Source organism: Struthio camelus, chromosome 8 (assembly GCF_040807025.1).
Source record: "Struthio camelus isolate bStrCam1 chromosome 8, bStrCam1.hap1, whole genome shotgun sequence".
Taxonomy (NCBI): Eukaryota; Metazoa; Chordata; class Aves; order Struthioniformes; family Struthionidae; genus Struthio; species Struthio camelus.
The window spans coordinates 13862597-13885400 of NC_090949.1; the positions used below are offsets into that span (position 1 = coordinate 13862597).

The 22804-nt window shown below is 44.0% G+C and overlaps 1 protein-coding gene and 1 long non-coding RNA gene across 7 annotated transcripts in view; one reads left to right on the forward strand and one right to left on the reverse strand.

The window, feature by feature from the left end:
- The window catches only part of LOC138068006 (uncharacterized), a 33316-nt gene extending 24155 nt beyond the window's left edge, over positions 1 to 9161 (forward strand). The window contains exons 3-7 of the long non-coding RNA XR_011142517.1: positions 171 to 310; positions 1731 to 1832; positions 2797 to 2950; positions 3944 to 4085; positions 8923 to 9161. This is a non-coding gene — a long non-coding RNA (uncharacterized lncRNA). The remainder of the gene's footprint in view (positions 1 to 170; positions 311 to 1730; positions 1833 to 2796; positions 2951 to 3943; positions 4086 to 8922) is intronic.
- The window catches only part of NTNG1 (netrin G1), a 166400-nt gene extending 149576 nt beyond the window's left edge, over positions 1 to 16824 (reverse strand). For 2 of the 6 annotated variants that reach the window (XM_068952237.1, XM_068952238.1), the window contains exons 1-2: positions 12120 to 16822; positions 4423 to 5126 (exon numbers count right to left, since the gene is read on the reverse strand). In XM_068952237.1, the coding sequence (XP_068808338.1) occupies positions 4423 to 4668 (246 nt within the window). In that variant the 5' untranslated portion in view covers positions 4669 to 5126; positions 12120 to 16822. Of the gene's footprint in view, positions 1 to 4422; positions 5127 to 8057; positions 8366 to 11215; positions 11270 to 12119 lie in introns of those variants that run through there. The other 4 variants (XM_068952239.1, XM_009669842.2, XM_068952235.1 and 1 more) reach the window with 4 other exon arrangements.
- Positions 16825 to 22804: the final 5980 nt, after the last annotated feature.

Below are 22804 nucleotides of genomic sequence, written 5' to 3' on the forward strand. Positions count from 1 at the left end.
GCGATCTCCAGCTCCGCTGGGGCAGTCTGACAGTCATAGCGGGGGGCACAGTCCGCCAACCTTTTAAAACTAAAAAAAAGTCAGAAGCTACCTGTAGGATATTTCTGTGGGGCAAAAGATGATGACAGTCATAAAGAATTAGATTCGTTTGTTTCTTTTTATAATTGCAGAGAATTTTGGAAAAATTTTAAGAAGCGCTTGCAAATAAGGAAGGAAAAGATTTCACCGACCGTTGGGTATTCCTGGGGGATTCAAAGCAGATTTGTTTGTAAACTGGAAAGCTGCAGGCCACATCAACTTGCACATTCAGGTATTTAATATGTTGCTTATGATATCTCTGCAAAATTAATTCTGAAAAAGTGAAGTAGCTGCTTTCCCTCTCCCTTCCCTGTTTCTGTTTCCCTTTCTCTGTCCCTCTCCCTTTTCTCCCAAGCCACCTAATTTGAGCGTAAGGCGCCAGACGCGCTGTTATCGACATCAAAAGCTTGAGACCCCTGAACCGTGGGCTGTGCTGCCGCGCAGTGACTATTCAGCCCAGCGCCCTCACTCACAACTCGCACACAAATCTGGGCAAAGGAAGGGTACAGCAAGCAGTCGTGCCCCCTCTGCCACCACTGTGCGCCTCACTGAGTACCCCAAACCTGTTTTAAAGCATGCAGGGATGAGAGCGGTCACCAGCCAACCCAGCTACTACAGCTCCCGCTGTGCGCGCAGGCAGCGCAACCTGCGGGGACGGGGCTGCCACGTGCCGCTTACCGGCACAGGTACCTCCATGGCCTGAAAGCGGGAGCATAACTGCTCTAAGTAATTCATTTTATACGCTTTTTTAAATCATGTTTCTCCTTTCAAGCAAAATCCTTTCGCAAGCCCTAGAAATTGTGACTTAAAAACGATGAGATTTTAAACAAACAATGTCTTGGGGTGTGCTAGTTATTCAGCTTCTGCTGTTTGAGCTTTTCAGTTTCATTTTGAAACTTTTCCCTGCATCCAGAAGTGCTAAGAAAATAAAGACGATATTTTAAATAAAATCTGAGAAACTCACATAACTGTAGGATTCAGAATAATCTCAGGAGTTGTCAATACTGACTGTTACCATTAACTAGGACATTATCCTCTGACTGGATCGCATAAAAGCAATTGCGGGATAGCTTTCCTGCCGCCTGCTCTCCCAAAATGCCCGTGAACGCTGGCCTGCAGGGATTACCCGCAGGTTCTTACAAATGAGGAGTTGCCGCGTGCTAGATTCAGAGCCTGCGTTTGCATTTTGTAACAAAACTGAATGTGCAAAACCTTGTTATTTGGGCCTCTCAACTACACAAGCTCACTGAGCGAAAAACTGAAAGGGAATCGTAAGAACATTTTAATTACACAGGGAACACGTCAAACTGTGTAGGAGGCCAGTTTTACCGTAACCTCCCGCTCCGCTGCTCTCCACGCGGCATAGCCCTGCGAGTCCCCGCAGCGGTTTCCCTGCCGCGTGGGCAGCTCAGCTAGGAGCAGGTCTCCGCCGGGGACCCGCTCCAGCGCGGCACAGCCCTGAGCACGGACACAGCATCCCAGCACCTCACCCTCCTCGCTGCAACGCGCGCCCCTTACGCCTCATCCTGTCCTCTGCCGACACGGAGAAGGCATTATTTCTTTTCCTGAGGAAGAGTATTTTATTGAGGACTGTTATCATGTCCCATGTCACAGACAACTTTTCTTTAGGTTTTACTACAATCTCTCAATAGGACCTGGGCGCAGCCCTCAGCCTGGATGTGTTGTTGCAGGGACGTGATCCGCAACAGGCTGACAACTGACACAGACTCAACACGCAGACTGCGTGCAGCAAGGTACTATGGTGAACAGAGAATTACTAAGGCTGTTTGGGGAACTGATACGGAGACCAAACAGAAAATTGATTCAACCTCCTCCTCCTGCAGAAGCAGGCTTGGTTTTCTTTGGAGTAGTTGCTTTTTCTTGGAATATCTGAAAGGACCCAGATTTCCTCCAAGGAAATAACAGAAGGCAGTTAAGCATTAAGCTGATCTGAATAACAAAAAAAAACTAATACACAAGTTTAGTACGTTAATACCTAACATTCACAATAAAAAAACCAAAAACCAAACATTTTGAAATCTGGTGCTTCATTGTGCCAAAAAGAAACCTTTGACACTCTATCACTTCAAACTCAGGATTTCTTAAGCGCAAGAACACGCCCAGTAGGAATGTATTGTTTTCTGCCGTCCACCTCCTGCAAGCACTGACAGTGCTAGTCCCTTACCTCATTTTCCAAAACTAAAATTGAATGCAAAAATAAAAGATGTCACTGGGAAATGCCAAAGGCTCAGCCCTGCCAATATGTATAAGCCTCATTTTGAATGGAACGTGCATGTGTAATTTCTATGTGTATACAAAGTATAGCGGGACGTGAAGCGTTTTTAGGGGTGACAGCGGACTGCAGAGTTCCTCTTCATGCTGTAATCTTCCTTTTCAAAGACATGACAGTTGAAGGAAAAAAAAGTCTGAATAAAAATGAGCTGCAGGGCACTGTAACATATACATACTTTAAAGCTCTGCTGCTGTACAATACCTCAGGAACTACAAGTATTTCTGTAATTTTCCTTATGTTCCAAGTCAGTCAAGTCATTACCAGTGCATATGTGAATATAGTGTATTTGTACAGCTTACATCCGTACTGAAAATAAATATAGCCAGTTATCAGACTCTGTAGGAGTCGCTCATCCCAAACTCACACCATTAAATACAGTATTGTGTGCTCTCTCGTTCTTCCCCTTTTCTTGTCTTTCCTGCTAGGTTTCTGTTGGCTTTTGGCATCACAAGGGTTTAAAGTGGAAGTGAGTTATGTTTGTCACCTCAGATGATCCCTGAGCAAACTTTCATAATCCGTCACAGCATCAAGGATCCTGCTAGGCCGAACATTTACAGGAAGAGTTCTGGCAACATTTCGGTAACATTTTTAATACTTAAAAAAAAAAAGATATTTTGATTAGATCTACCATCTTTGTTCTAACTTGAGAGTAGGCTGGTAGCTAATGCACTTAGAAACTTTAAAAATTACTGAAGAGAGGAAATGTTGCAATATCTGTCTGCAGTAAACAGAAGAAATAAGTTTGTTGGGCAGTAGACTGCACTAAAATGATACGTACAACTTTTTATTCGTTACATGACAAGATTTATTGAACATCACTGGTCCAGGGCTGAACCACATCAAATACAGTTTTGACAGAGAAAATATGCTTTAAGATAAAAGAAAAAAGACCATATTATGCTGGGTATGTTGCATTTATTTATTTTTAAACGGTGGCGGCTTGAAGCTGCTGGGAGGTTTAGGATGTCAAAGTAGTGTCAGCAGAGATGGATTAGTGGGCAGAGAGCAAGTGGTGCAGTCACAGGTTCACAATGAATGTAATTTATTCACATAGCTTTCCAATTTATCACGTGGCTCTCACCATAATGTACGTGGGAAGCAGCTGCATGCATGCACACGTTGTCCTAAATGTGTGTGTGGCTGGACCTGAACTTCTTACAGAACACTAGTGGTTGAAAATGATCCTGTGAGGCATTTAAAAGCAAATTTCTTCCTGAGGGGACTCTGTCACACAGTGATGATGATGATTCTTGTTTAGGCAAACCGCTATCTTGTAGATTGTATTCAATTACAATAACCTCACTTACCAGAACTCATCAATTTTTCAAACCTAAATTATCTAGCTAATACGATGTAAATTTCTCATGCTTTAATAGTACCACATAATAGATACAAATATATATGTTTTGCATCTCAAGCCCATATTTCCTGATCAAGGAATACTATATTTTCACTCAATATTTTACAAAAATAAATATTTAAGGCAAAGAAAATGAATTTCCCTATTTTGTAAGAAGAAAAAAAGTTTATCTTCAAGTTGAAGTTTCTTTTAATTTTAATGACCTCTTACAGCATCCTTTGACACCAGCCCAGCTACCCTCTGCCGCTTTCTAAGCTGCTGCAGCCTGAGTTTCTAGCAATATTCTGCTCTTTGGAAGTGATGCTGAATTATACAACACCGGGATCCTTTCCGATCTGATCAGAACCAGCTCACGTAAGTCTTTTGTGATCCAGGCAAATGCACCCCAGTTAAGGGTTAGCATAGCAGGAATTTCATGCTGCTTTCTTTTAAGGCATAAAAGTTGACGTAAAAGGACACTGAATTCAGACAAAGTCACATTAGGTCCTAAGGAGAAGAACATCTCATTGCCCAGCTTAATGCAGTGCATTAACAAACGCTTACCATTTCATTTAGCAGAACTCTTTCACATTTCGAATATGATGCAGATTTTCTTGGATATTTACACCTGAACTATAAGAACTTCCACTTTGCATCCATCCTATCACAGAAATATATCCACCAATTATGCAAAATGAAAAGCTTGCCTTACCATTGCACAGAAGGTCTCAGGAGGATCTCCACATGTTATGTCTGGGGGATCCAGAGTCACTTTTACATATTTGATCATGTCTCTGGCTTCCGGTTGGCAGGCCATGTAATCCCATACTTTCCCTTCTTCTGTATAAATTTGAGTCTTACACACGTCATAATGTCCCCACACAGAAGGATAATGCTGCATCACTGAAGACACAGTAACCCAGAGGGCGTGAAGTGACAGGAAGCTTGATAAATACATCTCTAAATCCTTTTGTGTCACCTTCGTAAGGATGCTTGGTACTGGCGTACGTGCAGTCTATAGATTATACATATATGTACACGTATATATTTTGTAAAATAGGTTCCAGCTCAAAAGTGAAGCATTAGTATACGGTGTTTGCTTTACTAAGTTGAAGACTTTGGTAGAAGCCACAATCCCCAAATGACAGCCTTTCACAGCAATGTAGAGCTTGTCCTTTGTCTTATACCGTCTCTATTAGGGCTTCTTGTAACACATGTCCAAGCGCAGATAATAGCTCGTGAAGTTGCGGGTCTTCAGCTACGCTGTCGATAACCCTGAGTGATCCTCCGTGTTCACGGCTCACAGGGGATGCCCAGACGCACTGATAAATCAGTATCCGAAGTGAAAGGATGAGTGTCTACAGGCTGGTGTCTGTTTCCCATCAATCATTCTTTTCTTCGGGCACCAGCACCCTTCTAGAAACAAAAAAAGAGTAAAAGTTATTGTCCAAGAATCGGTGCATTACAAAATATATGATACGTTGACATTTTGGAGGTTTGATGCAATGTAAAGCAAATTGGTGTAATATGGATAACCTTTAGCATGGGTGCTGTGCTAGAATGAACAAACTACTAAAATCATTCACAGTGAAAAGTGTTTCAACATAAAAGATTTAGCTCTTCTCTAAAAAAGACCGATTTGTAATGTTCCAGGTGAGTTACAGGTTGCTGCTTCCAAAATTATATTTCCACCCTGGCAAAACCAGAGAGCAAACAGCAGAACTTAAACATTTCTCACATTTTCTCAGCTGGCAGGTAGGGGAGAAGGGAATGGAACCACCGTGGGGGAACAGCAGGAAGGCTCTTTTATTAAAGTGACAAAGAGATGAGTATCAGGGCTATCAGGTGCTGGTAGTTTCTTGACAAGAGGACCTCGGAGAGCTCCAAAAGTCTTATATACTTCTTAGCCTTTTTTGGAAGAATGAGAAAGATGTAATGAGCACGCTTCCATTTCCGTGATTTTTTCTCATTAGCATTAGAAGAGCTTTGCTCCTTTTTTTTTTTTTTTCCAAATGCGATTACTGATGAAGATAACAGTTGATTCATTTGTAGCTTACTATAAGGACCCTTTCCTCTTTTAATATGGATGCCATGTTTTCCTAGGTTTGGAGTGGGGGAGGTGTTACACAGCGTTTATTTTATCCCCTCCTTAAAAGCAACGAGGAGCCCCTCAGTTTATAACCCCTCAATTATATTATTGTAGGTATAAAATCCTAGGATTTTTTTTGATGATTTAAAATACACATATGCTAAAAGGCAAACGTAAAAATACAGATACAATGAGGGAAACTGCAAAGACAGAGGAAGTCCCCTAAGCATGCACAATCAAAACCAGGGTTACAGAGCTGAGCTCGTTTCCCGGGCCTGGGTGGCTGCCATCAGCCGGCCTCAGCTGCGGATGCGGAGCAGGCGCTGACTTGGGGGAGCAGCACCAGGCTCCCGCAGGTGGACAATTTCAGCGAGCCACTACAGCATTTCTCTGCTCTTTCTGACCCAATTCTAAAATCCACATGAGCGCTTTAGACAGACACTCAGAAACAACTGTCGGGCACCACAATCCGTAGCTCACTTAGCTTGTTTCAAGTTTTAAATTATGCCAGGTGTCGTGAACCTTCCTATACCACTGAAAATTGGAAAGGAATATGCAGCTGGGTGAGCTCCTTAACATGTTGCTTTGGTAATACATGTTTTCAAGAAAGAGCAAAACTTATCTTCAAAGCTATTCACAAACTGCTTCCCTATATTTAAATAATGCACCATCTTAAACTGAACTAAACTACAGTCACTATGAAATGCCAACAGATGGTTGAATTGTGTTTCCATAGCAAAGTAATTTACAATAATTGCCGTATGGACGTAAATGCAATTTTCCATTATATTCATTTTAATCAAATGTTACCATACAATTGTGATATATTTTATCAGAATACGTACAGAATATCTGAATTTTCATGCAGTAATAATTCTCAATTAGCTCAAATATATTTAAGATTCAAATCTGAATTTGAAACAAAGCAGAAATATCAAAGACTAAATTAATCTTTTAAGAATCACATCGGGTAGTACCATAGCTTCATTAACAACCTTACATTCTTTTCTGTTTTCAGTGGCAATACTTACTTATCTTGGAATTCACAGGTTCAATAATTCAGAGAACATTTTTAATGTTCTTCTAGAGACACATCACGCTTTTCCTCTCTACTTCTTGTTAATATATTTTACTATTTTGCAAGAAAAAAAAAAGTTTAAATAGAACAGTCATAATCCAGAAGGGAAACAACTGCTCTGTTAAAAAAGAATCCCTTGACATCAGTCAAAACTTGTAAATTATTTTAAATTTATTGCGACAAATCAAGACACACTCTGTACTGGAGAAGGCTCGGTCATAGTTGGAATAAACAATAGGTGAATGTTTCTGTAAGGAAATAAGATATTGCTGGGTTTAATTATCCTTAAACGATAAGCCTTTACATTCAGGCAAAAATAGATTTGCTTTCTTTAATATTTTCATTGCTAGTTCTTCAGCTACCCATAACCTTTTATAACTGCTGAGACTGATCTACAAATAAATAGGACTGGATAGGACTAGAATAATGTGAAGCAAGCCGCTGTCTTAACACACTGTGCTAAAATACTTCCCATATAACGAATTCTCATTAAAGTAAGTCAGAGTCATAATGATGGTCGTTACACAGAATTATAGACTATAACATTGATCGAACTTAGTGCACTGACAAGGAAAAAGTGCAGAGGAGTGCAAGACATTTGAGCATTAGGCAGATGTAGAACTGTTCGACAGACATTCCTGACAAGAAGCAGCCAATTATAGCTTAAATTTCTGGCATATAACCAGTTCTGATTAATAGTTTTCCATTACATTACAGATATATTATTAATGTATTAAAAATGTCAAGCTTTGGCAAGAACTAATACGGCATGGCTCAGTTAGTCTGCAAAACCTTCTTTTAATGAGCTTCCATTGATACACAGAAAGATATTGACCAAAGCACATTAAGGATCATATGCTAAGCGCTATTGGGGTTTTTCTAACAGAGCTATACAATTTGTCTTGATTATATTTATTCTTGCAGAGTCACTCATTATCTGCGCTCTGCATTTTAGTGGCCTATTTCTAAAGATTCTAAAGACTTGTATATATTTGAATTATTCTGCAGAAAATGTTTAGAATAACATTTCTAAAGCATAGCGCTAAGCTTCTAGCTATACCGTGGGCAATAAAGCAGAATTTTTTTCTTCCCCAATAATCCAGGTACATTTGACCTTAAAAAGTAAAAAGAATCAAACAAATCTGGAGTAACTACTATGTAGCATCCCCATCCTCCGCACCTCATAGCTCTCTGTTCTCCGTCTAGTCCCGCGTTTGGGGTGTTAAACGGGTCCGTGGGGTCTGACGGGGAGTGACACCTTTACTGACTTCAGGCAAGGCAACTGCAGGCTGCTGGAAGGAGGGATTATGCATTCAAAAGCACCGGCGCACGCTGCTCCTGGAGACGCTCTTTGTGGGGCAAGAGCGGCATTAAGCGCAGAACGTTCAGGGCCTGGAATTGCCACCCATGCCGTACATATCCTCCGCAGCCCCAAAGCCAGCAGGCGCTCCCTGGGCATCCGTGATGCCAGCGCCACTCCTGCGTCTCTGCCTTCTCCCCAGGCACCTCTTTGTATGCAAAGTGGTGGACGCTTAGGCTGCAATGAATACCTTATGGCTGGCTGCAGCATACGTTTAGGAAGGAAGGAGAACAGCTGACCCCCAGACTAAAATCAGCTTTAAAGGCGGCTTTACGCACTTGCATCTTTTTCCAGGTGGCTAAAGCTGTCAGTCAGACCTCACACAGCATTTTAATTCTGCAGCCTGATCAAACTCCCTCTGCTCCACAAACTGGCTAAAAATGCATCTCAAGAGAACTAGTATTGGTATCAACCCCCCCCCGGCTCGTTTGAGGGCTCGGCAGCAATCGCACCTCCTCCTGCCTGCTCTGAGCTCAGGGGAAATTTCCCCCCACCCCTGATTCCTCCGCTCAGCGGAAACGGCGGCGTCAGCGAGCCGCGCTGCAGCCCTCCTCCCGCACAAGGTCCCTGTCGAAAACTTACTGTACACATGGAGGGGGGGAAGGGGTTTCCTGCTCTTCCTTTTTGAGAACCAGCAGGTATGCGGAGAATATAACAAAATAACAAATGATTATCTCTCCTACAGAGGAAACACTTGATGACACGTACACTGCCACCACACATGAGTAAAAGAGTCAAAAGAATGATTAGCAACGCCTGCCGGTGTCTGCCAGCGTGAGAAAACTGGTCAAAATCACAAACCCATTCAGTGAATGTTGGTGGTGATCTGACAACATTTGGGATCTACAGAACAATTTTTTCTGAGGAAATGTATTTTAACTTTGCACCTCTAAACAGTTTCAGCAAATGAATATACCTAATCTGGTCCAGGTAAGAAGATTGTTTGTGTCTACCCCAGTTATTAATTACTTAAAGGTAGGGTAGAATTTACAAAATAGCATGTATATTACTAAGACAGAACTAATCCTCATAGCGAAGAGTTACACCATTTACTAAAATTACTTTGCTACACCTAGAAACCTTGAGAACCCAGCACATTACATATAAAGCCCCACTACTTCAAAAATAATACTATCACTTCTTATAAATGCAGAATTATTCATCTACGCAAACAAAATGGGAACCTGTACTTAATGATTCAACACACAATTTCTGTCATAGCTGCATAAAAAATAGCATATTCTGAAAAATTCCTAGAGTGCCTTTGGACTCAGATGCTGCACTAAAAGAAGTTCAAATTCTACTTATCTAGCTTATTTAACTGTTTAGTAGAAGAAAATTTCTATCTCTTAGGAAGAATTTAAAATGTCAATACCTATTGGCAGAAGAAAATAAAATGCAGCGTTCTACTAGCAAAAGCTGGGATTCTGCACTATAATTAGAATATTTTAGGTTTCCAGTATCATTCCTTGATGAGTGAGCCCTCACACTAACATTACCATTACTTGCAGGGTATCATCAGTAGTCAGCATGTGGACTAAAATTTAAATGTTAAAGCCAGAGTTTGTAGCTGCTTCAAGATTTTACTCCAGAATCTTTATAATTGCGACTTATTGGCTTAAAATATCTCTGTACCTAGAATCAATTTGTTCCACAAGTTTTTCTTCTCCAAATTTAAGTGAGTATTTGGGATGGCTGTTTTTTTTGTTTTTTGACAAATAAGGTAATACAGGCGCTTGTCAAAAAGTATAACCTGGTGTGCAGGGGTGCTAAGCTTTCAAGTTGTGGTGGGAGCAGAAGAGGTCTTCTTCAAGCCTGACGAAATGCTAAGTTCTTAGCATCAAAATCAAATAAAAATAAAAGTCTAACAGACCTTGAATTTGGTCTGTGCTACTGCCAGGTTTTACATATGTAGCTGGAAAGTTGGCTCTACTTATCAACGTCACAGGGTTGAGTGTTGATGACTAAGTCCATGAGACATTAGACTATTGCCTTTATTTGCTGGAAACTGTGTGCTAAACATCCTTTGAAGCTTCAAAGATACACCAGAAATCAACTTTTTCCTTTTTTTTTAATATCCATTCAAAATAGGAAAAAGAAGGAAAAGCAGTACTGTGATTTCATTCCTTTTGATTGGCTACCTAGGCCAGAGTTTTGAGCCTCTGAATTGCATTATCCATAGGCACAACAGTGATTTATTCCCCTTTAAAAGCACCTCCACTGTTTATTTCATTCGCTCTCTTTGCTAACATCTTTGCGAAAGTAAGGCTGGCTCCTAGTGCATCAAATACACAATGGTAAAAAGTTGATTGCATAACAATAAAAGTATATTCAGTAGAGGCCAAAAACCCACATGTACCAGCTTTGAGAGTACAAGAGCATCTATTTTAGTGGATTTAGCCATTCTGCACTGCTCACTATCATTTGAGGTTTGTTTTGGGTTTTTTTTTTTTGGAATGGTGAGAAAAATGATTTGTAATTTCCGATTCAAGGAAAATCGGAATTGTTTCCTGGCTGAACGGTGAACCGTCTGCCGCCGGCGCACGCGGCTATCCTGTATACCGCCAATCCCACCCTTTTCTGAAGCGCAGCTTTCCGTCCCTCCTCGCCCCGCGAAGACAAAAAACCTTTCTTCAGGGCCAGCAAAGCGCCCGCCGGGCCGGGCCCGCTCCGCGGCGCTGCGCCGGAGCCCCCCGCCCGCGCGGGGCACCTGTGGCTCCCGCGGGAGCCGCGCTCCGCCGCCGCGCCCGCGCCCGCGCCCCGCCGCGCTCCGCGCCGCGCGGACGGCAGGGGGCGCGCGGCCCGCGCCGATCCGCCCGCCCGCCCGCGGCCGCCGCCGCACACAGCCCCTCCGCGCCCCCTCCCCGCTCCGCACCGCGCCCCAGGGGCGCAACCTCCGCGCTCCCCGCCGCAGCCCCCCTGCCCCCCGGCCCGTGGGGCCGCGGCGGTGGCCCGACGCCCGCAGCCGCGGTACTCACCGCGCGGGGGCCCGGCTGGGCGCGGGGCGGCCGCGGCTCCTGGCCCGGCGGCGGCGGCGGCCACATGAGGGACCGCGGCGCCGCCGCCGCCCTCCGGCAAAGTTGGCGGCGGGGCGCGGGCGGGGCGCGGGGCAGCCGCCGCCGGACGCAGGCGCTCGGCGGCGTTAAACTTTTGCCGGGGCCGGGGGAGGCGGCGCGGCGGCGGCGGGCGCGGAGCTGCCGCTGGGGCCGGGCCGGAGCCGGAGCCGGAGCCGGAGCCGGAGCCGGGCAGCGCCGCGGGTCATCGCAGGCAGCGGCGGCGCCGCGGAGCTGCTCCCCCGCCGCCGGCGCCGGGGCGTCCTGGCCGCGCTCCGCCGCCCGAGTCACGGAGCGCCCCGCGCATCGGGGCGCGGGGGCTGCGCGCCTCGCCGGCCCCTGCAGGCGGGCGCGGGCGCGGAGCGGCTCCCGACGTGGCGGGCGGCGGCGACGGGGACGTTTCACTTAAGAGCGATCCGCAACTGCCGGCGAGTAGCGGGATCGCAAACCTCATCCCACCTCCAGACCCGCGCTCCGAGCGGTCCTAGCGCCGCCCCGCGCCGCGCCGCCGCCCCGCGCGCCTCCGCGGCCGCCCGCGCTGCGCCCCGCGCTCCGGCTGCCCCGCCGCGCCCGCCGCCGCCAGCGCCGGCCCGGCCCTGCCGGCCCGCGGCGGGCGTAACCCGCCCATCCCTCCTGCACCGCAGCCCGAGCCGGCTCCGCCAAGTTCAGCACCGCCGCGGCGCTCCCTCCCTGCTGGAGCCGCTCGTCTTTCTTTCTTTCTTTCCCCCCCCCCCCTTTTTTTCATTCCAGTCTAATAACGCTACAGCTTAACCGGAGAGCATGAGTAAAATGTTGCTGCCGTCCGAAACCAGATCCCAAGCAGGCTGACCTGAACGCCTTGCAAACGTCCTGCTGCACTGGAGCTTGGATTTTGCTGTTTTGCTCTTCCACCTGCTCAAGTTCCCTGCCTGGAACATAGAAGCCTTGCTCTCCACGTCTTTTTAAGTAGAGCTCCACAGTGCCGGGAGGTGCCTTAAACACACAGATCCTCCATTTGACCGCAATCCAAAACTGCCACCAAAACAGAAAGAAAATATCGTTTCTGCTGCTGCCCTGTTGTTGCACTGCTGTAACAGCCCTCCTAGTGTTGATCGTTCCGGGTTCAAGACAGATGTGAAAACTCTGACCTGCTCCCCATATTCTGCTCCGGCTGCCTGACGTCCTTCAGCACGCTCTCCAGTTTGGTGATTTAAATGTAAGATGTGCCCAATTTCTGCCCTTCAGACTTCTCCAGGCTATAAAACAGTGTCTAAAACTAATAATCATCAGTGAATCCCATATAGGAATCATGCTCGGTCCTGGCAAATAGCTGGTTACAGAATTTGGCCAACTCCAGGTGTCAACTCTGGGCAGCCGCACGTTAGCTGTGCTGTGACAGCTCAGGAGCAGTATTTTGTGTTTAGCTGTGTGTTTTGTATATTAAGAGGAGTTAACCGTGTTTATGTAGGCAACAGTCCCAATGTACTCGGATGACAAGACCTGGAATTCTGCAATGCCAGGGTGTAACCGAGTGACACTGGGCGACGGATCTCTGCTACAGTAACAGCAATGGGACTTATTCTCTACTGAAGCTGTGGAATGTGGTGGATGATTGTGTAAAAAACTGGCAGAGTCCACTGGGAAGGACATTTTTCTCTTCCCCTTACAGACAGTTAAACCAGAAAATTCAAGAAGACCCGCTCCAATTTCTCCTAGCTTTCTCTCCTCTTTGAGGGCAGAGGTGTTGTTTAGCGCTTTCCACTGTCTCTGGCTGCGCTAGGGCAGATGCTGCCTGCATGTGATAGCAGTTTGTATGGGAAAGGCAAGAGCGAACAGAGGGGTGGGAAAACGCGGCTGCGCTTTTTTTCCCCACCCCCAAGAAGAGTTCTTGCTCCGTTTGCAGCATCCCAGCGCAGAAGGGAATGGGGAACTTGTCCCTAACCTGGTATACAAGGATAGGAAGCTGAAAATGAGTAATTTTTTCTTTCCACTGTAACCCTAAGCATGTCAGGCATCCAGGCTCCTTTATAAGGCTTCTTGCGAAGGAGAGGGGCAGACTCTCACTGCGGCCAGAATAAATGGATTGTTTCCCTAATTAAAAGACAGATGGATAGCTATACGGAGTATAAGACGCTGTACATACTGAGCCAAGTCACTGCAGCAGCACACTGCGATCGGCCAGCCCTGCCGCCTATAGCAGCTACTAGTGACTTCCCACGCCGTGCCCTCTGGCAGGGTGGGTCTGGCTGTTCGCTGGGCAGGTTTGGGTTGGCTAGGGGCAGATGATGCACCAGGCATGTACTGGGGTGCGGAAGGGCTCTCTAGCTTCATACTTGAGTTAGGAGAGTAAGCCTCCTTTTCATGTGAGACAAACATAGCTCTTCACATTAGAAATAATTCTGTTAGCAGTAGTATGCTTTCTGCCACTGCTTCTGGATAGTAGAGCTGCAAGTGGCGAGGCTGCGAGTTCGCCGCTCAGTTAATGACCCCTAAGCCTCACCTGCTGGATGATGCTCCAAGCTCTCCGTCCTCAGTGGTGAGTTGGTGGCCTGTCTGCTGAGACCACCCCATAGCAGAGAGGAATCGTTGCCCACAAGGATAAAAAGCAGGGCCACGTCATTTGATATGTCAAACATCGTTACGTTCTTGCAGTAATGGTATTAGTCTCTTCTACACCAAAGCTCGAGCACCTGGTTCGAATGCACTGTCACCAAGTCTGAGATTAGATATGCTGTACATGTAGGCACCATGGCCAAAAATCAAATCCGGTCTGAGAATGTGGCCAAACCTCACAGCCAAATTTTAAGCTCGTCAGGAAAGATGGACCTGAATTAATTCTTTGTCAAAGGCTGTTGCAGAGGGAATTCAGCAGCTGGGTGTGACTTTCCTGTTTTGTTTTTGTGCTTGTTGGAGTCATAAGCCAGAGTAAAATGTAGAAAGGATGATGCCTTTATAATCAAAATTGAAATATTTGCATGCACTGCCATACTGTGTTTCTACCGGCCCCTTTACAAGTTGTGATTTGGCATCTGCATGGACTGTGGAACGCACCGCTGCTGTATCTGGCGACTAGATGTCGGTGGGCTTCCAAAAGTAGATTTGATACTCAGAAGGAAAATAAGATCAATCAAAATTTGAATATAATATTTAAAAATTTATAGACTGCTGCTGGTCCACTACCTGCTTTACTGGGGTAAAACTTGCAAAAATTAAGGTTTAAGCCAATCCTTAAATGCTGAAGAATGGGAAGTTACAACACTGGGAACATGTTATCCTTTAAGTGCTTACAGCACTCTTTCTTACATCCTCTCAGTACGAGGAAGTGAGGAATACTTCTTCTCTTGCTAATAGTTGGTTTTGGCCCTTAATAGAATCAGGGAAATGGATTAATTTTTGATTACAGGCCTGAGTATGGGAGCTCCTATGCATATTAGGGTATAATTTATGGTAGAGGCAGTGTAAATTGCTGGTAGAGAAGCGTTATCCCTGATTGCAAACTTGTCAGGGAAACAACAGCTGAAGTGTGACTTTTTACAAAGTCCAAACCTAAGCAAGCGTCGCAAGATTTCAAGCTGAGTTCTGGCCATTTAGTGCATCCCCTCACGCGCCATCAGGAACCTTTTACCACCTGCTCCAGTCTGCGTTGACCTCTAGTGATACAGCAGAACTGTTTTTGTGAATGCATTTCTCCACAACGCGGGAATCCTGCCCTGGATGCGGTGGCAGCCTGGGGTAGCAGGTGCCTTTGGGGATGTGGCTAGAGAAGTAGGGAGCTTCACTGCTGGAAAAACAGCATCGCAGTGGATCAATATTTGAGGCCTGAAGTGAAACATTCAGCTATGATATGCCACGGTGCCTGAGTGCTGACCTCACAACGCAGAGGCTGAGCTGGGTGGCGGTGGCGTCCCGGTGCCCTGCCCGGCGGAGCAGGGATGTCGGCGAGAGGCGGCAGCGGCCGGCTGCTCCCGGAGGGCTGCGCCGCTGGCGGGAGATGGCCCCTCGGGTTACAATAGCTTCACGCTCCCGTGGTCCCCTGGTGCAGCCTCTGCCTGCTCCGTGTGCTGCTCTGCTGCTCCAAAACGCTGCATACGTGTTTCTAACCTCTTTTTGCAGTCAGCTGATGGAGATGTTGTGAAGCAGCCGGCAAATGGTGTGCGAGACAGGAGGAGGAGGAGGAGTGCAGGCTTGCCCCCGCCGCTGCCCTGCCACCGCTGCTGAGCTGAGACAGGGGCAGAAATCACTGAGCAACAGCAGATTTTCCCAAAGGCAGAGCTGGCCTGTCCACTTCGTTGCTGCTTTGCCCACAGTGGTTTAACCTCCTGTAAAGTCAATTGATCAGCAAGGATTTGAATGTTGATCTGGGCTTGCACCTTTAGTACCTCTAGCAGTGTCATTTCCAGCAGGAAGATTGGAAAATTGTATTGAGATAAATGACAAAACCAAAAAGTTTCTGCATTTGTGCAGGCAGGGAGACAAATCCTGCGTCTGTTCAGCAAGGCAGCAAAAACACAAGACGTCTCCGAGCAGCTTTTTGCCAATGCTTGAGCTTTCACACAGCCCAAGGACAGGGGACAGGGAGGCTGCTGCAAAAAATGTCACCCCTGGCTCTGAAACCTCTGTCCTGGTGTAGTTTGCGGGTTTCTGCTGAGCGGGGTGGACGGCAGAACAGAAAACCCTGGCAGGTCGAAACGGGAGGCTGGTTGAGGCCGGTGGCACGTGGGAGCCTCCGGCCACATGGGAGCAGATCCGCCGGGCCGCCTGGGAGTGCGGGGCTACGCTGATGCTCGCTCCGGAAAGGGATTTTTGAGCCTGCCATTCTGTCCCTTCCTTTATTTCCATGCGACTTGAGAATGGCTTTCTCTCCTTAGAGGGTTAGGAGATCTTTCCCAATTTATTTCAGAGCTGAGAGCTTCTCTGTGCAGGACATCTTGGTCTGAAATCGTCAAATTGGGTATGTATGAAATCTAGGAGAGAGACTGCCTTATAAGCATGGTTATTCATTTGGATCTCATTGTTTCCCGCTGGCAGAGCTTGGAACGTTATTCCTCATTCCTTGGGCCTGCGGTAGAGAATGAACCCTTTCAGCTCTACCGGGAGAAGCGTGTTTTAATTCTCATGCAGTTCACTGGGGAATGAGGGCAAAGGAATTCCATGAGTTATGCTCTCAGTGAGAAGGCACAGTCAATTATTTAATATACAAAGGCTTCTTCTTAAGTATCAAACTTGTTGGTTCACAGATGCATGTAAATTAAAGCCTGGATTTCCGCTTGCAGAGTGAAAAATGTTTTGTTCTAATAATAAACACTGAAACTCTGCTGTTTCCATTTACATAACAGCCATGACACAATGTGTAAATCCTCGACAATATTTTTTCAGAATTTAGCAGCTTGTTTTGCTGGAAACATAAACATTTATTTTTGGTGTTAATAATTAATAATGTGCCACATGCCCATAATAAATGCAAAATCTAATCTTGTATAGACATAAATGTGTCTGCCAAAGTGGTCTTTCTGTGCTGTAAATGAAACAAAGTGGTAGCATACGTTCTATTTTCAATCGCTGGTGATTTGTTTTGCGAACAGATATGCCATTAAAGTCAATGTTTTCCTTTGAAAATAACAAATAGTTTCTTCACACATTTTTTCAAAACTAAAATAGTCAAGGCTTACTAAAAAAAAAGGTGTAGCTAATATCAAAGTCTTTGCAGCTGTATTTAAAGCAAAACGTAAAGATAGACGAGAACATGGAAAATCCCAGCAACTGAACAAAGGGAAAATGAGATATAGCAGAATTCCTCCTCCTCCCTGCCGTGGAAAGAAGAAAACAAGCTCCTTCAGGGCAGAGTTACTCCTCCGTTTGGCACCGTTTGGCAGAGGATGCTAGTCGGGACAGAACGAGGATCTGGGAGAGGTTTTGGGTAGCAGATGTAGATACACCCTTCCCTCCCCTGTTGACTACTGCCTTCAGAGCCCAGTATTTTTAGGTTTCATCATTTCCCAGAAGCCAGCAATAGTTGAGAAACCTACTGACAAAATATTTGTGTTGTTTGGCTCTTAATGGCTGGCCCGCATCGAGGGTGACAGTATTACTGCTATTAGTTACTGTGTTAGCACAGGCAGCAGCAGTCTGCTCAGAAAGTTGTAGCTGTGCTAATGAACCCCCGGCTTATGCAATGGGAGGAGTTAGCAAACCAGCTCATATTTCAATATTCATTTCTGGTACAAAAGAGAATGTAGTTTTCATATGTTTTCAATTAAACCGTATGTAAGCATGGTTCACTAAACTTCACTGGAAATAGCCCTCTTCATATAGTAGGCTGAGCTTATGTTTATGGGAAAGTTAGTGAAATACTAACATCAGAGGAGTTCCAACACATAAGACATGGAAAAAGGAAGAGATTATTAGTTTGTTTTTAAAGACTTCATAGTTTTTACGTCTCTATAGATCAAAAGTTGTTAATCAAATGAAAATATGGTGTGCTAACAACTATATTAGAGTAAGGGTTTTAGAGTAAGGGTGTTGGACCGACTCAGCCATTTTTGCAGTGCCAAACGCCCTCAACAGCATTGTCCAAGTGGCTTTGGAGGAAAAAATTTAAAATTCCCAGTCTCCTGAATTTCTCTCTGCTCAGTTCGCCTTCTGTTTAGGCCCTGATTTAGGTACCTTCTTCACGGCGGTTCGTGTCACGGAGCCTCGTCCTGGCTGAGCCTGCTTGCCCAAATGCATGGCAGCAAAGCCCAGCTGCAAATACAGCTCATCAAAAATGTGCACACCAAAGCTGTTGTGTTTTCTGTGTTGCAAACAGGCTTTTAAAAATGGAGCGTTCCTCAGAAACGGTCAGCACCCATGCAACCTTCAGGCATTTTTCAAACAAGCATAATGTCAAACATAATATATTATAACAAAGAATAGATTATTTGTCCAAATACATTGAACCTATCTTTGAAATGAAGGTTCCATCTTTTAATCTACTTTTTAAAAATATTTTGTGAGTTTATTTTTAGTGGCTAGACTTGCAGGTCTTTGGGTCGGGCCCGCTTCTTATTTTCATGTACGAAACCTAACAGTGCTCTGAGCTGCGCATCTAAAGTTCTACTTGGTACATATAACACATACAATAATTAACAGTAATTAATTATTTACTGTCAGGTATCTCCTAGCTATTAATATTATCCTAAACATATTTTGTTTTTTTAAAGTGTCCTTGTCTTTCATGGTTTGTAACTTGAACTACTGCAGTAATAGCTAGCTGAACAATCAGCCGCTCCTGAATTTAGCTGCCAAATCAAGCTTAAAGTTTGGGTTCAATAAGGTTTGCATCTACCATTCTTAAGAAGCAGTTATGTTTTATTGCGTTATATCGTAAGCAGAGAAAAGGCAGGCATGAAGAACCACTGGTTATTTACCCAGTCACACACGCGTTCATACATAAATACAGATGTGACTTATTAGTAACAATTTTAATCAGACCAATATTTTAATATCGAATAAGAATACTCAGTGATTTTCAACAACGATTAGATGATTTTCATTGTGCTATTGTTGATGAATTTCTTTCATGGAGGAAAAGCATAGTTTAACATTCACAAATGAGTTACAACAACACACTGGCATGGGATAAACACAGAAGAAGAATCAGCAGAAGACTGATTGGAAACTATTCCTCCAAATAAAAAGGAGAAATAAGTATATACAAGCACTTGCTACTTGAAAAACTGGATTATGAAGAGGCACTTTTGGCATTTTGGCATTCATCTCATAGGAGTGTAGAACTCCTGCAGAGGGAAATAAAGAATAGTCATTTTAGCTTTCGTAGGACTGAACCACGTTTTGTCAGGTAACCATTATTTTTGATTTGTGGTATACCATTACGAACCAGTAAAGGGCAGCACTAACCAACTGTTTTGGGTAACTAAAAAGATCACTAATTATGTTTTCAAACTTTAAATGATGTAAACATTAATTGTTTGACTGAATTTGCTATTAAATCAGTTGTGCTGCTGCATCACTGCAAAGCAGCAACTTGAAGAGCACTCTGTAATCCTTAGAGCAGAATTCGACAGCTACAAATTAACAGCTTAGTGGTGATGAATTTTAGTAAAGGGCGTTTTAGTTATTAAAAAGCTGAATCTCTTACTAAGAGTACGGTCGCTTTGGCTGTTTAATTACGTTATAGCACAGGTTCTATACCTCAGAACAGATTTTAGCAGAGTCATAATTCATAACATACAAAAATTCATCATATGTAAACAATAATATGGATATTTTTGTAGCTCAGAACACTGAGGGGAGGGTTTTTTACACATATTGGTAGACTACATTCATTCATTTCTTTTTCTGAAGTTTCCATCAGCTTGTTTTTATAGGAATTAACAAACTTAACAGTATATTGGAAAGAACTTTCATTGGTATTTGTATTTTTTGCTCAAGTTTGCAAATTTAGCTGTACACTCATGTAAATTTTCTCAAAATACTATCTTATTTACTGTGGTGCTTGGGAGGGAATCATTTAAAAGATGCTTTATTATTTAGTCTAATTATAAATTTCCTATTTCCCTGCATACACACCTTTACAAATTATTTTAACGTGCCTTTTTTTTTTTAAAAAAAAGCTCTTGACTTTCCTTAGGAGACTATGTTATTGTATAGCTTCATGCAAATGAACTTCATCCATTTACTTGTAAAAATAACAGCTATACATCATTCTGAATTGGAAAAATTTGTCTTGACTGTGAAAAACAGAGATGGAACAAAGTCTTGTTACATGATTAACTGAGTACCATGTAGATAAAGGTCTTCAGTGTGATTTTATAGTAGAAAAAGATCTCTCCATGTATCTATATTCAAACAGCTACCAATAATATTAATTTGCAGCATTGTCCCTTTTTACAAAGTCATTATTCTAATACTAAGGCTATTTTAGTGCTAGAGAGAGCACTGTTTGGACTCAGCTCCTAAACAGCAAGCGTGCGTGCATTCATTCTTACTTTGTCCTCTCTATTCCCGCTGTCCGCTGCAGCCGGTGGCCCTTGGAGTGGGGTCACGCAGACCCAGGGATGTCCCCAAAGCTGAGAGAAGGGAAAGTGTGTATCCCAGGTCTCCAGAACCGGTTCTGAGTCAAGGAATTGCCACTGACCCTGTGGATGGTACGCTGCAGATTAGCATTTTGGACACATGATAAAGATTAGTGTAAAGCCCAACTGTAGGTCAAGCCATTGCCCATTAATCCAAAAGCTTCTACTTTGACCTCAGAAGTTCTGGCACATAACATACATATGGGTAATTATCACATGTGCCTGTGCTGTGAGCAAAAAGCAAATATGGGAGAAAAGCTGAATTTTAACCACTCACTGGCATTATCAGAACTCTTTGCTTCTTACATGGATTTTTTTCTTGTTTTTAGCTGTGAATGTTTTAAGCAGAGTACTAGAGTGAGTTTGGATCGTGCAGTTCATTGTGCGCTTGCAACTTTTTGCAGTTCTGCATCATGTGGATGCTTTAGAGTTTTTTAAAGGTGTCCTTACAGCAGTGTTTCTGGCATAGAGCTGGTGTTCCTGCCAAAAAGATAATGAAACCCAAGGCTGAATCAGGGCTCCTGAGTCTGCAGCTGGAAGTAACTTGGCAACTGATTATACAGATGAAGACAGCATTATCTCTGGGGCTGTCTGTCTGCTCTGCGCTCTGGAGAAGTGGCCATGTGTCTCCAGGGAGCTGAGGTGGGTGAGCCAAAGCCCTGGAGATGACCCAGAGCTCCACGTGAGGTGCCGGGTGGTGGACTCCCAGGAAGGGCATGTGGATTCATGGTGCTAAAGGCATACAAAAGGAGGCATTTGGTCTAAGCAAGTTTCTATGGTCTCTCTAGTACAAGGGCATGCAGTAAGCACCTGCACAGTTCCTCCCATATGTGAGCTCTAAATTAGAGAGGATTAATTATAGTGAGGGCCCAGGTGGGAGCCCTTAGGCTGAAGGGAAGATGCCAAGGGTTCTGGACACTGCCTCTGCAGCCTGGTGGTGCCAGCCCTGCGGCAGGGAGTGCTTTTTGGGGTGGGTCCTTGGCACTTGCAGACCTGAGGGCTGGGGGTAAGTTCCCTTTTCCTGTGAATTTATGTAGGAATCCAAGCCTCCAAAGAGTAATAGCGAACCAGTAATGACAGGTGCTGGGTGCGTTTCCTTGCCCTCTCTCTCACACGCACCTTCAGGTATAGGGGGGGTTGGCAAGGCCAAGATGACTCCAGCTGCTTTCTCTCTCTGGCAGACTTGGGTACTACCTAAACATAAATATCAGGATTTTCAGATTCCTACACTCAATAAACTCTGTATAGCAAGCACAAAGGAACAGATGATATTAAAAAACAATTATAAAAAGGCATTGTAATTAAAAAGGCCTGATCAGTGTTATATAATCTGTCTATAGTGGGATGGTAAATAGATGAAGGCTATCTGGAGGGGAACTAGCAGAATTTCTATTCTCTCAGTTACAGAGGGGTGAAGAAGGCAACCTGCAGACTGACTTGCCATAATATTCTCTCATTTGAATGATGTTGGAAACTTTTAGATTGCAGTAGAAAATGAATTATTTGCTAACTGGCTCATGTTAAACATTTTTCTCAAGCCTGTAGTTCAATTCTTTCTGTACCATAGTCTTCAGTTATTCAGTATGTGTAACTTACATTGAACATGAATCTTCTAAATACAGAATACCAGCCATACTTTCAGTGCAGGCATAAGGTAGAAAGCAAAGGTAGGCATTGTTTCAAGGAAGAAAATTTGTCCTTTCCCAAGCAAATTAAGATGAAAGTGGGAAAGAGTTAAGTAAGAGGAAAGGTATCCATTCTCGCTCAACAAAAAGAGAAGTGGCCAGATGTCAATTTAGAATATTATATTCCCTTTGTAGATAATTGATCAGGGTAATGAGAATCATACATCTAATATAAATCTGATCTGGCAAGCTGTGCATGCAGCTTCTTAGCTCATGTCCACCAGCCAGTGTAAGACTGAGGCTGAGCAGACGGAAGGCCTTCGGTGAGTCCTTCTTTACTCTGTGATACTGTCTGAATGTAGACATAGAGTACAGAATATTCACTTTCCAATATGAACAATGGTAAATCTTCTTGGTGCAATATTTATTTATATTTTAAATTTCACCTGCACTGGAAGACATTTATTACTACTTTTAATGTGTAAGACTGTCCAACTAATTCAAGAAAAATGCCACTTCTCCTTTTAGGGGATTAAAATAATATTTTATGGAATGTATCTGGGACACTAGTTACAAATTTAAATGATGAGATTTGCTGCAATAATAGGTTTTATGCTGGAGAACCAAATTTATAGATCAGATCATAGGAGAGATGAATGAATTAACAAATGAATTAAATGTTTTAAGGCTTAAGCTGGCATTAAACTTCATATTTTTACTCACATATGTTAAAAGCTCTATTGATCTGAAGTTTGATCAGTGTTATTGACAAATTTAGTCTCACATACACCATTATTATTTTATTCTATTGCATTAAAAGTATGCTGGGTTATCTG